This window comes from Cebidichthys violaceus, unplaced genomic scaffold (genome assembly GCF_023349555.1).
Source record: "Cebidichthys violaceus isolate CVI_PGR_0920_01 unplaced genomic scaffold, fCebVio1.0.p SCAF_48, whole genome shotgun sequence".
Taxonomy (NCBI): Eukaryota; Metazoa; Chordata; class Actinopteri; order Perciformes; family Stichaeidae; genus Cebidichthys; species Cebidichthys violaceus.
Genome location: NW_027176683.1, coordinates 490612 through 505972, shown reverse-complemented (window position 1 = coordinate 505972; position 15361 = coordinate 490612). Strand labels below are relative to the sequence as shown.

The 15361-nt window shown below is 43.0% G+C and overlaps 1 protein-coding gene across 2 annotated transcripts; it reads left to right on the top strand.

Moving 5' to 3' along the window:
• Positions 1-9301: 9301 nt before the first annotated feature.
• Positions 9302-15186, top strand: hapln2 (hyaluronan and proteoglycan link protein 2). 2 transcript variants are annotated; one of them, XM_068729897.1, is made up of 7 exons: positions 9302-9528; positions 9746-9850; positions 10571-10927; positions 12378-12494; positions 12570-12752; positions 14245-14518; positions 15121-15183. In XM_068729897.1, the coding sequence occupies exons 2-7, from the start codon at positions 9772-9774 to the stop codon at positions 15179-15181; spliced, it is 1071 nt and encodes a 356-aa protein (XP_068585998.1). In that variant the 5' UTR covers positions 9302-9528; positions 9746-9771; the 3' UTR covers positions 15182-15183. The 2 variants fall into 2 exon arrangements, with proteins under 2 accessions (XP_068585998.1, XP_068585999.1); XM_068729898.1 differs by having other exon boundaries at positions 9303-9528; positions 14245-14546; positions 15121-15186.
• The last annotated feature ends 175 nt before the right edge of the window (positions 15187-15361 follow it).

The following is a 15361-nucleotide window of genomic DNA, read 5'->3' as shown; positions in this document are numbered from 1 at the left end:
CAACACAAAATGAAAATTCCTTGGAGTAACTCTTGTTTAACCTACAAAGTTAAACAGTGATTCATTAATTAGCATAAACCACAACAGTTTAGACCATCTGCTTTTCCTTCTACAGTCACAGTAGAGAAAGGAAGCGGTTGTGGCCTCTAATGGTTGAGATCACGGGGTTATAGAGAAGACTGTGACTAGATATGACAGGAGGTTATGCTTTACTCCTCTTCTTCCTGCTCTACAGTTTGATAACAGATGCCGCTCACAAACGTATCGCCGTCCTCCATCAGCGGGGACGGAGCCTTTATTTCTGCAGAAAGGTGACGGACCCGGTAGGAATTTTGTTATGTTTTTGGGGAATTTAAGCCTTTGATACTTGAGAGCACAAGGCGTCGAAGAGAAGACACAAACTCTGCGGTGACAGAAAAGTCTGCTCAGCATCCTGTCTGACCGGCCACCTGTCGACAAGTCAGTCGCACTTCCAATTGTAGCCTTTGTCTCCAGTTATCGACTCAACCTGCCTCATTATGATACCCGACGAGCTCTTATTATCGGCAATAACTTTCATGAAAAAAACAGAACCAACAGTGAAACGCCTGATATCTCTTCTTCCTCTGTGCCATTAAAAACAGGTCAACTGGGTGACATGCTCCTTCATCCCCATGATCAGACTCACTCACCCGTCCTGCTGCCACAAATGCTCACCAGAGCACCAAATGTGGATTAATCCGCCGCTAAAATAGTCCCCGGTGAATGCGCTGTATGCTGCTGTTTGTTTGATAGAAACTACAGTGACCTTACGTACATTTGTGACTCGTTTTAAAGGGTTTGGGTCTTCAGTAGGAACCTGAGGGCTTGAGGCTGAGAGCCACAGACCAGAGTTATTCGACATGTTGGGAGTGAGAACTCCGTGTCCTCTGTCTTCACCTCCGTCTCCTGAATGTACCTGAGTTCATCTGAATGTGCATGTCCTGTAGCCTGTAACCCTACAGTGGGTCAGCAATGAGGATTTCAATGTCATCTGTAATTAAAGTTAAATTTATGTATGCTGTGTATCCTCTTGTCCGGTGGGATAAAAACTGTGAAAAGCAACACAGGTATCTGTGTCCTCTGCCTCCTCTTGGTGCTCCTAAATGAGAATCATTTCAATTTTACTTTAATAGCATTCATTTGTTCCAAATCAGCTTTACTGCACATTAATTAATGTCGTAAAGTTGACTTTTACGACGTCATCTTCGTTTGAACTATTGAAACCACAGATTGCACAGCTGCGCTCTTGGCTTGGAGCAGAAGCATGTGTCTACACATCCCGGAGACAAGCGTGCAGCTGTAGTCCTTTCTCTGGAGGAGAACCCGTTAGATTGGGATATTTGTATCGATGACTTCCAGGAACCTAAACCTTCGAGCCATGAAGAACCGACAAGTCTCATCGGGTCTTTTCTCCCGAGCGCCTCTCGTTCCTCATCGCTTCATCTCAACGGTTACAGGGTTTCACCCTAAATCAACAAGCCGACACCGAGGTTCACACGCCGAGCCACTCGGGCCTACCGCCGCTGCTCAAACGACACCTCGGGTCATGTGCATGAGCGGTCTCGCAGGGAAAAAAGCAGAGGGGCAACAGATCGAGACAATGACCTCTGACCTCTCGGTTCATCGTGCGTCAGCGCGGCGATTGCGTACATCTGAAGCTAATACAGAAAGATGAAAACATTGAGATGTCAGTAAGTCAGGAAACCATACGGAGACACATATGCTGGCTTAATAAGAAATGTTTACAAATGACCACATGACTCTTCCGTTGTTCTTTATCCTGTAGAATGTGAGCGAGATGCCGAGAGTTGCTGTCATTCCAGACACGAGGAGTCTCTAGTAGAAATACAAAGCGTCCCTGTCATTGAGACGTTCACGTCAGATTGTAGATTGTACTTAACAATTCCTCAAATGCTTTAAATTGCGCCGTAAGTGCTGCAACACTGTCATTCCTGTGTCTTGTGTTAGTGGTTGGTCAGTTCCACCACGCTCTTTGTATTTTGCAAAACGTGGAGCTTTACTTTTTTTTTGTTAAAGCTGGAGGGAAATCATCCAGGTGTTGTTTCCGATGTGATATTTTGCGTTACAGAAAGTATGCAAAATGAAAGATTAATATGTGCACACGCAAGTAATTCTAGTCTGTTTCTTTCGACAGCTTAACGTGTTTCCATAATAAGATAACACAGTGTCGCACACAACAGGCAAAGTTAAAGCAAAGCTGAAATAAATCCACATATCTCTGTCAAGAATCTAAACAAAACTGCATGAAATTCAAAGTGCTCAGTTAGATTAAATTGTCCGCGTCCAACAACTTCCACTGTTTATTTTTCTTTACCGGATTAAGCAGCCAACTGACGGAATCACTGAACCGACGTTCAATATCACAGCTGTACGAAAGGAGGGACAAGTGTAGCGACTGTGATTATCCAGTGATATAATATAATACAGTTAATTCAATATGCATAGGCACTTCACTACCAAAACACAGGTTTTTGCTGTCGCCATCTTGGATTACGGCTGTCGCCATGTTGGTTGAACAGGAAGTGACCACATCTGGACTGAGGAGGAGTGACGTAGAGACACAATATACGTCTCTGGTTAGAGACCTGTCAATCAGCGTGTAGCCCCGCCCCTAAAGCGTCCCCTGCTTTATGGTCTGTTTGACTCTAAATGGAGCATAATGTACTAAATGAACATCATGCTGTATTGAAGAAGACTGTAAACTAGAGATTGAGACCATAAACTGATGTTTACAATGTTTACTGAGGGAATAAATCAAGAGAGAAGTAGAGTCATTTTAGACTAGACTTCTATACAACCAGAGGAGTCGCCCCCTGGTGGACACTAGAGAGAATGCAGCTTTAACACGTAATTCAATCTAAGACTTTGGAAGCAGGACTTTTTCTCAAAACAGAGTATTTATTAAGAGAAACACCTGAATTGTCTTCCATTACTGAGTTCAAGTTAACCAAAAAGAAAAAAGAACAGTTGTTGAAGTTGTCACTAAAACAACAAAGCTCTCATAGAGATATAGAACAACAACTGTGTTGTCGGTTGTGTCACCTGACCCTCAGAAGTGCGTGCCACATATAAAAGTCTGTTTCTCTTCGCTTGTGGAAGTGGAGGCCTCTTGTCGCTCCATCGGTGCGGCAGGCTGGCTCCTGGGCCCCTCCGATAACACAATCTCCCGATCGGAGGCGAGAGGCCCTCAGTAGTAACGGCACGGAGGCTACAAGAGGCCTGGCACCAGATGAAACGAGATAAACGCAGGTCCATACCTGCCTGTTCCGTAACACAGAGATAACATACAGTAGGAAGCAGGACAGGTATTTCACACCTAACTTGCTAATACACAGTAGAGCCATTATACTGCTCTGTGGGGGCTTTGTAGAGGGGGGGGGGCTTCACGCTCATTTCAGATTGTAGAAAGCTTTTCTACAATCTCTACAATAAAGCTTTTCTTGTTATAACGTCAAGCTTTTTCTTATTACTTCACATAATCGGCGTTTTTCGTTTGTCAGCAATACACTGTCGCACAAACCTGGTTCAGTTCGCCATTTTTCAGCAACTAGCACATTTGCACACATTTATCATGTCTTACACTATTTCACTATGTTTTACACAATTATTAGACTTAGATATTAAAAGGATTAAAATAGGTGATATTCCTCTGGTAACGTTTATGGGATGAATGGGATTAATTCAGATTTTATGCGTTAATATGTACAGAATTGATCATGTTTTGTTCCCCCAGAAGGATGTAAAAAGTATCCTCGTTAACTGAGGAGGATTGTAGATACTACACACACACACACACACACACACACACACACACACAGTTTCAGTATTGTTTTGTGCCGTTAGCCGCAGAGAAAACCACCCGTAGGAGCTCCAGGCCGAACGTAGTGAGACAGGTAGGGAATGTAGACGTGCGTCTCACCTGTCTCTGCTCTCTGATCTATATCTACCTGTGCGACTATCACACGGGGCGTCAACGTGTTCCAAAAACAACTCAACTGGTAAGTGATTGGTGGAAGAGCCTCAGGTTCATCGGTAAATCGCTCCACGCTAAGGACAACAGGTCAAATGATCGCTCTCCTGTTTTTGTCTAGACGTTTGTTTGTCAAAAAGACTTAAATGGATTAATTTACATTAATGATCGAGTGATTGAGTATCTGGGCCAATCAGTGAAGAGCCTGCATGCCTGTTGGCAGACTGGAGAGAGTCACGCGTCACAATCAGGAGAGAGTCATGTGACGATGTCAGATAACTGAAAAAAGAAAATACTCATTTTAAAACTTGGTTTCTTCAAAAGTTTACTTTTTTTTTTTAGTAGTATCCTGTAAAACAGGGAAAGGAATTAATGACTCCAAACTATTTTGAAGTGTGTTTTTCTTTTTATCATCAGCATGAAAGAAAATATTTTTTGTTTTTGTACAACCCAGTGGTCAGGACATTTTGGGATATTTTTTTGGGCATTGTATGTTTCTGAAAACCAGGTGTGGATTTGGGAGTTGTGGTGGATTGGTTCCACAAACACAGGACTTTAACCCAGGAGGCCGCTGTTCGCCACCCACATGACATCAAAACTAAACATTCACGTAATGCTTGTTATGTAAGAAAGTCCGTTAGTGGTTCACACTTGGTAGTAACGTATTTATAAAACGGACTTTCACCCAGGAGACCGCTGTTCGTGTCTCCTGTGAAACCAAAATGAATCATTGATTTTACGTGTGTTGTGTAACGTTAGGTAAGAAAGTCTTTGTAAGTCATTTGGTATTTATTCATGGTAGTTACATTGTTGCGTTACATTGTCCCAATATTAATTGAACACAAAAATGTTTTTTTCTAACCACAACCAAGTAGTTTTGTTGCCTAAAGCTAAGCAACTGTTTGACAGCGTTAGCGATGTGTCATCGTGCGTTTCTGCAAGCGTGATACAAGACAACGTATTTATGTAACTGACTTTCACCCAGGAGGCCGCTGTTCGTGTCTCGTGTGAAACCAAAATGAATCTTTGACTTTAAGCTTGTTACGTCACGTTATGTGAGAAAGTCTGCTGTGGGTAATTGTTCTTTATTTACGGTAATTACATTGTTACGTTGCTATTTAAACATTGAATATTCTATTTTTGTCTCAGAATCATTGACTTCCAACGTATCTTGTGGTTTGCAGAAAAGTACAATGCCCAAAAAAAAATTCTGCCGACAAAGTTGTTATATAATGTTAAATGTTTTTATTCCTCTTATAAGGAGGAGGACACATAATAATGCTGCTTGGATAGAGTTATCTGACAACGCTTTTTCAACTCAACAAAGTGCTACTTTCTCATTTTACAGGAGGATGATGGTGGCCGAGGTTTGCATCATGGGAGCACATTCACATTTATTAATTTGGCGTTTGCCGAACAAATTAGGTTCAATCTACAGCCACAGAAGACCGAGGAAGCGCCATGTGGTCCACTTACCCAGCATTCATAGCGTGACAGGACTCCCGAATGCAGCTGGGAAAAGAATAGCGAACGAGTTTTTCATTGCAATCGCACGACATAATCTCATACATGTGCCTGAGGAACGGAATGCAAAACATTGTTTGCTGCACAACGAAGGGTCAAAGGTGAAATCCAGTTCCATTTAGACACTTGTGAGGTATGCACAGACAACAAAGAGGTACCCGCATGTACCTGCATGAACAGCAGGGTGGGGGGATACAGGTAACCCCTCGGTCAGGCAGCTGTCAGGAACCTTTACGTTTCTAAACTGTGTGGAGGGCAAATCTGTCACTACGTTTAAAAAACTGTCGCTCTCAGCGAGGGCTTCAGGAGCAGGGGCATCTGTAGGAATGTTAAAAATGTTCCCGGGGTAGCGTGTCTACACATGGGGCGAAACGGGGGAACCTTTCAGAGTTGTAGAAATGTTGTCAGAAAGTACATACTTTTAAACCCACGAGGCCTTCGTGACCCCGCCCGTTCGGCAGCAGAGTCACGCTGTGGCGCACCACGCAAACCGAAACGACATCAGGGCCGCAGGCAGGCCCGACCTGCTCCCGTATCAGCCTCGCTCATCTGTCTCACGTGGACATGGAGGGGACGTTCAGTCACCCAGCACATCACTTAATTTATGGCAGCATTAGATCTGCTGAAAAGAAGAGCGGCTTGTGCTTTCAAGAGGTTTTCTGTTGGGTTAATTAAGAACCTAAAACAGGAAGAACAAGAATGATCATTAAACAAATAGATTCCCAGCTTCAGGAGTGTAATCTAAAACTACGCACGAAGCCATCAATCAAATAGAGATGAAGTGTCGGGGATCGCTGCAGGGCCGAGAGAGTTCACCTGAAGGCTAACGTCGTTACTGAGAGTCTGCAGAGGAGAGAGGAAAGCAGGAAGGAGACGACATCAAGAAACGAGGAAGCTCAGAAATGACTCACTTGTTTAAAAGTAAAACAATCTCTCAAATCTCTCGCGTTGGGACTCAAACTAACTTCAGTTTATTATAAAAGAACACAATAAACGCTATGCGTTGTAAAATCTGTGTGACGTGTTTGTCTTCCTTGCATGAAGACGCGGCGTTGTCCTCATGCTTGACCTCTGACCTCACTCGTAAAAGAGTAGAGTCAGGGTGAAATGTGAAACCACAGTTGTGTTGAACTGGACACAGTCCAAAGTAAGCGTCACGGTATTCATACAGTCTGCATGCAGCAGAGGGCGATGTGTGTGCTGCTCACTCACCGAAATGTGAGGAGCCGTTAGAGAGAGAGAGACGAGATGGGGACGCCAAATAATACTGAAAGTATGCTTTTTTTATTTTGGTAATAGGGGAGGTAGCTGTGTAATGCTGTACAACAATGTAATAATAATAATGTAATGTTGTACACTACAGTGTATGTTTTGATTATCTCCACTACAGACAACGTGATTGGTTGATGACTGTATTTGCGGTGCTAAAGTTTAGAAAAATCAACCTTGTGCTGAACAGAAATTACGCCTTAATTCTTTACAGTATTTCAGTATTTGCAGTGCATGTCATTTTGATTTATGGGTCAAATTGGTGAATATATTTCTTAATTTACAGGTGTTTTTCTTAATGAGACCTGTTTGATGTCAAAGTAATACAGAAATGTTCTTCATGTGTTAGAATTTCTCTATTTGCATGTGATTTGTTGCAGCGCATTAGCTGTCCTTCCAGCCGTACACAAGTATTTGCAGACGGACGGACGGACGGACGGACGGACGGACGGACGGACGGACGATAGTAGTGCTGCAGAGACAGTTGGCCATTTTCACCTAGAGGTGTTTGGGTGAATACTAATTGGAGAGCAAGAAAGAGTCCCATTGATGACGGAGCACAATGGATAGGCAACACAAGCAAAAAAAAACAGAAGAATCCCGTTATTTAATCTTTTTTTCCGCATTGGACGGTGTTTGTGTGACCGCCGCCTGCTGTCACTGCGTGGAGACCGTGACCCTCACAAAGCGGCCCTTGTGTCCCGGTGGGGGGGGGGGGGGGGGGGGGGGGAGCCACGGCGGCAGAGGAAGCTAGAGACGACCCAGCTTCCTCTCCCACTGCCCCCAGAGCTCTGTGGGCAACAACAAAGATGGCTGAATGCACACTATAGTCCTCGTTGGCAGCAGCCTTCTGGGAAAGGTTAGAAAACACAGGCAGGTTTGTTGTCCGCAGGGCTCAGTGACGGCTCATCACCGAACACACTGCGTGCTACGATATGCTGTTTGACAGACAATCAAGTAGCCAGCATGTGCATTTCACATATTTATTAGTTAGGATATTTATATATATATATTCCATATTCATCCCTCTTGTTACAGGAAATAAAAAGTTAGATTCTGTTACGAAATGATTTGTGTTAAACCGTTGCGAAAAACCGAGTGGTTGTATTTTCTTGCAAATTTTCAGATTTTCTATTTCTTATACTATTGCAGTGTGTTTATTGTCATGCACCAATCTACGAGCCAAATTCCTTGTGTGTGCAAACGTACTTGGCAATAAGCTGTTTCTGATTCTTATTCTGAAGGTTTAGGACAAGCTAAATCATTGTCTAACCTCCCCAGTTCTGAAGAAATGGTGGCACCAACACAGTTAACGAGCAAGCTAATGCTGCGTTTCAGTCAAAGTTGGCAGTGGGAATTTCCCAATTCAAATTCCCAACTTCCGACCTCCAAGCGCTCAGCGCTCGCTGCCAAACGTAAACAAAAAACGAAGTGACCGTATTTGGACTGCTTTATGGTGTGTTTGACTCTAAATGGAGCATAATGTACTAAATGAACATCATGCTGTATTGAAGAAGACTGTAAACTAGAGATTGAGACCATAAACTCATGTTTACAATGTTTACTGAGGGAATAAATCAAGAGAGAAGTAGAGTCATTTTAGACTAGACTTCTATACAACCAGAGGAGTCGCCCCCTGGTGGACACTAGAGAGAATGCAGCTTTTCAGAGGTTGTCGCCTGGTAGCAACATAGCTTGCTTGCACGCTAGCTAGTTAGCATGCTTGCTATCAGAGAGACAATGAAATAACTCTAAATTAAATGGACCCGTCAGTTTTTGCAGAATTATCAATCCCACTGCATTTCTTGGCAAGACCCGCCCTGTGTAGCTGGTTGAGGCGGAGACGATTGGTTAAGTATGGCATCAACCTCGAGTAAGTTATGGTCACGAAAAATCCATCGGTCAGAGCTTAGGACCTGAACAAATGAATTCAAGGCATAGACGCCTGGTCAGCCCTAGCGCTTGAATACTATGCAGGACGGGTCTGTCACACAAAAAAAGCGGTAAGATTCATAATAACTCATAACTTTGGTGTTTGTTTCTTTAATGTAATTTCTTTATAGCCAATCATTATCAGCCAATTTGTTGCTTTAGCCTAGCTAGCTAATGGTCAGTAATGAAGGAAATAAAGAAATAAATAAAGCTTCGGGTCTGAGGTTGGGTTTTGGGTCACAAATGTAGGGTACCAGTTGGGTTCAGATCAGGTTCTTAATAAAGATGCAGGATCTCAATCTTTGAGTACGGCCGAAAGTCTAACAAGCTTAGAATTTTAAAGCCAGAGTTAGTGCAGGTTTTACAAAACGAGATGCCTGTTTCACATTTCAATATCAGTTGTGGAAACTTGAAAAAAGTGTGAAACTCCTCTACTGCTTTGAATGAACGAAACAAAGAAGAAATCGGAGACAAAGACAGCGTGTCAGACCTTTATATGGTCGTCAACATCTGGAGCAGAGAGGACAACAATCCTGTTCACACGAGGTTGACAACAGACTGGACCATTTGACCAGAGTGAGGAGAGAGAGGGAGGGGTGAGGGAGTGACAGAGAGATGAACCGGCTATGACAGCTGAACTTTCAGGGATTTCGGACTAAAGAGCCAACAGGGATGAACACTTGATTCTAATCCCAGAAGTTATGAATTAATCAGGGACTCAAGACACTTTGAAAACGTCTTCATCATGTGGGACAACGCAGGAGGATGATCGGACATCTACATCTTCACAGGTTCTGAACTATTTATTTGTGATTGTTGATATTAGAGCAAAGCTAAAAACACAAGTTTGTACGCTGACATGGAATTTGCCATCCTAAGCAACTACAATTGTTTGTTGTAATTTACTACAATTTCTCAGGTGGAATGGGAGAACAAAGACATAGCGTGATTGGTTTAAATGCACCGAATAAGACTGAATCTGTGGCTTTTTTTGCTTATGAACTGCAGGAGCTGAAAGAGAGACTCCCTTCATAATGAACTTTGCTGTGATTCTTCTATTAACATCAAGCTGCTTCGCCTGGACTTCAGCTATCTATACCTCCAACAGAGAAGGTACAGAAAAGATGATGAATGAGGTTTTGGTAACCTCAGGAATTTAGATTCTTTCTGAAACAATCTGACAAACTCACCCACTTAACGCCGTGATTGGCCAGGTGTGTGGAGGAGAAACCATACGCTTTAACACTGAAAAGATCCACACTGGACAATGTGGACATACTGGGGAATGGGCAGGTATATATATATATACTGAGAGACTAATCAGGGAGATGGGGAGCAGGTGAGTGAGTGGGCGGAGCTGAGGGGAAAGGTTTTACTGCAGGGCACGAGGGAGTGGCTAGATCTGTACTGACAGGGAGAGTTTAGTATAAATCAGAAGATTGGCAGTTCGATAACCGGTCTAGTCCATGTCGGTGACAAATTGCTCTCGAAGGCTGTGCCTCCGGTGTATGAATGGGTGAGAATGAGTAGTCCTGATGGGCAGGTGAATATGGGCCCTGTAGCATCAGTGTATGAATGGGTAAATGACAAGTGGTCGGAAGATTCGAAAGAACAGCAAAGCCGTATACTAATACAAGTCCATTTACCATCCATTTAAAGTCGTCACAATATGTTCTTTGTGTACGAGGCTCTTAATTCATACATGTATGGATACATGCACTAGTGTTCATCATAAACACACTGAATTCAAGACGAGGGAGCCGGAAGTGCAAAAGCGCTGCCTCGTTGCTGGGTTTTAGCACTCTATTGACCTGGATCCTGTTTCACATGCAGGACCCAGGAAGCTGAAGTACCTCCTTGAGCCGCTCGTGTACGCCGATGTCGTCGCCCGAAGGGGAGAAAACGCCACCCTGCCGTGCATCCTGAGAATCAGACCAAGCCATTACAAGGTGAAATGGACAAAGCTGGAGCCGGAACACGTGGGTCAGGAGAACATCATCATGATATCAAATGCGCACGCCTTCAAGCCATACGGCCATCTTGGCCCGCGGGCTTCCCTCCCGAAAGCTCACACCATGGACGCCTCCCTGCATCTCCGTGGTCTCGAGCTGGAAGATGGCGGCATGTATCGCTGCGAGCTTGTCAACGGCATCGAGGATGAGAGTGTCGTCATTTCGTTGAGGATTGAAGGTAATTCACAAAATTCCTACCTAACTGTTGGTGGTTTAGTTGCATAAACCTAACTGTTGGTGGTTTAGTTGCATAAACCTAACTGTTGGTGGTTTAGTTGCATAAACCTAACTGTTGGTGGTTTAGTTGCATAAACCTAACTGTTGGTGATTTAGTTGCATAAACCTAACTGTTGGTGATTTAGTTGCATAAACCTAACTGTTGGTGGTTTAGTTGCATAAACCTAACTGTTGGTGGTTTAGTTGCATAAACCTAACTGTTGGTGGTTTAGTTGCATAAACCTAACTGTTGGTGGTTTAGTTGCCTAAACCTAACTGTTGGTGATTTAGTTGCATAAACCTAACTGTTGGTGGTTTAGTTGCATAAACCTAACTGTTGGTGGTTTAGTTGCATAAACCTAACTGTTGGTGGTTTAGTTGCATAAACCTAACTGTTGGTGGTTTAGTTACATAAACCTAACTGTTGGTGGTTTAGTTACATAAACCTAACTGTTGGTGGTTTAGTTGGTGGTTTAACTGTTGGTTTTGTTGCCTAAACATAACTCTATGTAGTTATTTTAAGGCCAATCACCATGTTTTTCCTTAACCTAACTTTTGTTTTTAATGTAATGGCAGCTTGAAAAAAAAGTTGTTTCAAGGGACAAAAAAAAAGCCCCTGTTGCCCATCTTGCCCCTGTACACAAAACCAATAGATTGCATTTCGTGACTATTTCCCAGGTAATCATAGACCAGGAAAAATAAAGACTGCAAAAATATCATACAAACCGTTGTATGGGGATATGTTGGACAGCTATATAGCTATGGTGAAGTGGTTCACATTTTTAAGTTGTGTACCATGTGTCGAAACAATTAAAACATGGGCAAATACGTCTTTAAAGATCCCCAAAGGAAGTAAAACCTACTTGCTAAAGTTGTCAGAAGCAATCAATGCTTTGGCTTATAATGTCGATGTTATAAATAAATATTTTGCCCGTATTAGTTTGATATATTAGCAATATGACAGCGGAAAACAAACATTATTTAGCATTAGCTAACGCAAAGCACAAACGTTAGCAAGCAACATGTGCTGGTTTGCTAGGTTGTATTTGTAACTTTGCCCTGACTGCGATAGTGCTGCTACCTTCAAGTTTTATTGAAAGCAAAACCAAAATCTTTCACAGAATGCCAGACTAGTTAATTCAGCTGACAAACATAAATATTACCTAGCAAACAAACACATAGCTATCAAATAAAAAAAACAAAACAATGAAAGTAAAACTTTAACGCACGAATCGGCTCGCTATTTTGTATTTTGTATCAATTCACCATTTTTCTGCAGTGAATTGAAGTAATAAGGAGCCCAGTGTCTTCTCAAAATGGTAAACTTACCGGTTTAATGTGTGTATTTGAAATACACAGGATACAGTACAAGTGTACAAACATAAACTCTGACAAATGTCTTCCATCTCCAGGTGTGGTGTTCCCATATCAGAGTAAAAGTGGCCGCTACAGATTCACTTTCCATGAGGCTAAGGAGGCTTGCGCTCAGCAAGATGGCACATTGGCCTCATACAACCAGCTGTACAGAGGTACTGTGCAACCAATAATGTGTTCTATTGCCGGTATATCAGCTCTCTTAAAACCGGTATGTCTCCTCGTTGCAGCGTGGACGGAGGGTCTGGACTGGTGTAATGCCGGCTGGCTCCGCGATGGGACCGTTCATTACCCCATTGTTAATCCTCGGCCTGTCTGTGGAGGAGAACTGCTCCCTGGCATTCGCAGTTACGGGCCAAAAGATAAGAACCACGATCGGTTCGACGCTTTCTGCTTCACCTCCCAGACGTCTGGTAAGCTAGGAGCGGCCTCGTTCTCCTGACTGGAAGCTGGAAAGTGAATAAAGGATCAGATCAGTTCCTCGTAGTAACTTCAATCTCAGTATGTCTTTTGCAGACATGGCCTCCTAATATTACTTGTTTTTTTTTCCGCCCTGTTTTAAGTGGGATTAAAATGTGTTGTTTCTGTGCACAGTAAATGTCAATTCTGCAGCAACAAACTGACCTTCAGCAGCTACAGTGTGAGGACAGAGGACAATAGAATCGGTTTTGTCCGGAGGGTGGGAGTGTGGAAAGGAAACAAAAGCAGACAGTTCAGGCAGAGAAGTGGAGAGCAGAGGGTCGTGGTTCGATCCCCGGCTCCTGCGCTACTAGTCTCATGTCAACGTGTCCTTGAGCAAGACACTTAACCTAATGAGGATACATTAGCGTACAGGTAACTGACTATGTTTACGTGCACTAATATTCCACTATCATTACAAAAATGGCAATATTTCTAATTTCAGGTCATGTTTTTTTTGGATATTCGGAATTAGGTCTCATTCCGAATGTAGCGTTTTCCAATTAATCTTGGACCCGAGCGCCCCCGCCGGTGGGGGCTACGCATTCATCCAAAAAATTCACCCACTCATAACGTGCACTCATCAGTAACGAATATAATGATGTCGCATACCTGCTCAAACTGCAGCTCCTGCGCTACAAAGTCATCTCAGCTGTTTGTACGAACTCCAAACACAACATATGACAAAGCTACGTATAATACCAAGTAACATAATCCATATAGCGCCCCCTAGGCAGACCCACTCGCCACATTTATGCCAATAACGTTTTGAAAAATTCATTCATGCTATTTTCGAGCTGAGGGCCTAAAAATAGGGCTAGGGTCCAAGAGGTTGACTTGCAGGAAATTCCTTTTAGGAGCATTCTTCAGACTTGTATTAAGCACATTCAGAGTTTGGATCTCAATTATAGGGTTTTAAATGCAGTTTTGGACGCATGCCCAAAATCCCTGGTGGGAAGGACAACCACACTTACATTTAAACATTATGAAAAACTTGGATATCAACAAGTCCTATTTTGACTTAAAAAAGGAAAGTTGCCTTTTTCCAAATAAGGGCAAAAACTGGAATATTTTGTGTATGTAAACATAGTCACTGACAATCTGGCGACAGGCAAAGGAAAAGGGAGCTGATGAAGGAAATGGGAAGCAGGTGAATGGGAATCAGGTGACTAGGACCAGTGGCAAGGTCTGAGGGCCATGGCAGGACAGGGTTTGGTGGACAGGTAGAGGATCGAGGGGGTCTGGGGAAGTGGCTGAAAGGAGGGCGACATGATGAAAATGTGAATTAGAGGGAAAATACATGAAGACTTCCACTGCAATCAGAAAAATGTGACAAATGAGTTCAAAAATAAAGCACTTGTCCCGTTTAAATAAAACCATGTTTGCATTTAAATCATAAAAAGCCAGTGGACTGAACTTCTGTGGACGTGTCTCGTCCTCTCACAGGCTCCGTCTCCTACGTATCGGGATCTTTCTCCTTCGAACAGGCAGGACACGCGTGTCAACGGCAGGGCGGCGAGTTGGCTTTGGTCGGCCATCTTTACTCCGCCTGGCGTTTCCAAAGCTACGACCAGTGCGACGGCGGCTGGCTGAGCGACGGCAGCGTACGGTTTCCCATCAGCCACCCTAGGGAGCACTGCGGGGGCATCCCCGAAGCAGGGGTGCGCTCATTTGGATTCCCCAACAAGATGATGCATCTGTACGGCGCCTATTGCTATAGGTAGCCCCAAAACGCACGTCTTACATCCGTGAGTCCATTTCAGATAAAGACAAATCTACCTTGAACTGAGATACAATATTTTTTCCAGGATGCTTGTAGTTTGTCTTCATAAAATTTGGTTGTCAAAATAAACATTGAAGAACTAATTGGCTGGTAAAAACAGGAAACAGTCTTTTATTTTGGAGGCCACAAACCACTTTGACTAATAGTAGAACTGGCAGAATGAAAGTTAATGGTATAAAACATGTTACACAATCATCACTCTTGCACTAATAACGTGTTGATATTTGTGCATCGACTAACTAAAGTTCAGTTCAAGATGTTTGGTTAATTCTGGGTCGATCACCTGCCAGCGTGTCCATTTAACACGAGACCCAACTACTTCCTGCCAACTCGTTCAAAGATGCTAAAACTCTGTAAATATCTTAACTTTAAGGATGTACTGGTTTATCTGTAAATTAATTGCATGTAATTTATTTTATTCAAACAAAGATGTGTTCACAAGTCAGCAAATTGATTTGCCAATAAATGATTTGTGCATTATTTAAAGATCCTCCTTAAGTCTAAAGATTTGTATTTTTTCACTTGTATCTTTTGAAAAGCTTCGAGATGTCTCTCAATACTGCAGGGACGAAGACACACAGTGACGAGGACGCACAGTGACGAGGACGCACAGTGACGAGGACGCACAGTGACGAGGACACACAGTGACAGTGACAGTGGTAGAAGTGAAGTAGTTAGGATGTGCTGATACCAGGCGGCAACCTCCAATCTCTAGTTTACAGTCTTCTTCAATACAGCATGATGTTCATTTAGTACATTATGCTCCATTTAGAGTCAAAC

Excerpts from the sequence above, each read along its gene's own strand:
- hapln2 (XM_068729897.1), top strand. The coding sequence starts at position 9,772 with ATGAACTTTGCTGTGATTCTTCTATTAACATCAAGCTGCTTCGCCTGG. Across the intron at positions 12,753-14,244 it reads CTTCACCTCCCAGACGTCTG|GCTCCGTCTCCTACGTATCG; the intron begins GTAAGCTAGGAG and ends GTCCTCTCACAG. Across the intron at positions 14,519-15,120 it reads TACGGCGCCTATTGCTATAG|CTTCGAGATGTCTCTCAATA; the intron begins GTAGCCCCAAAA and ends TCTTTTGAAAAG.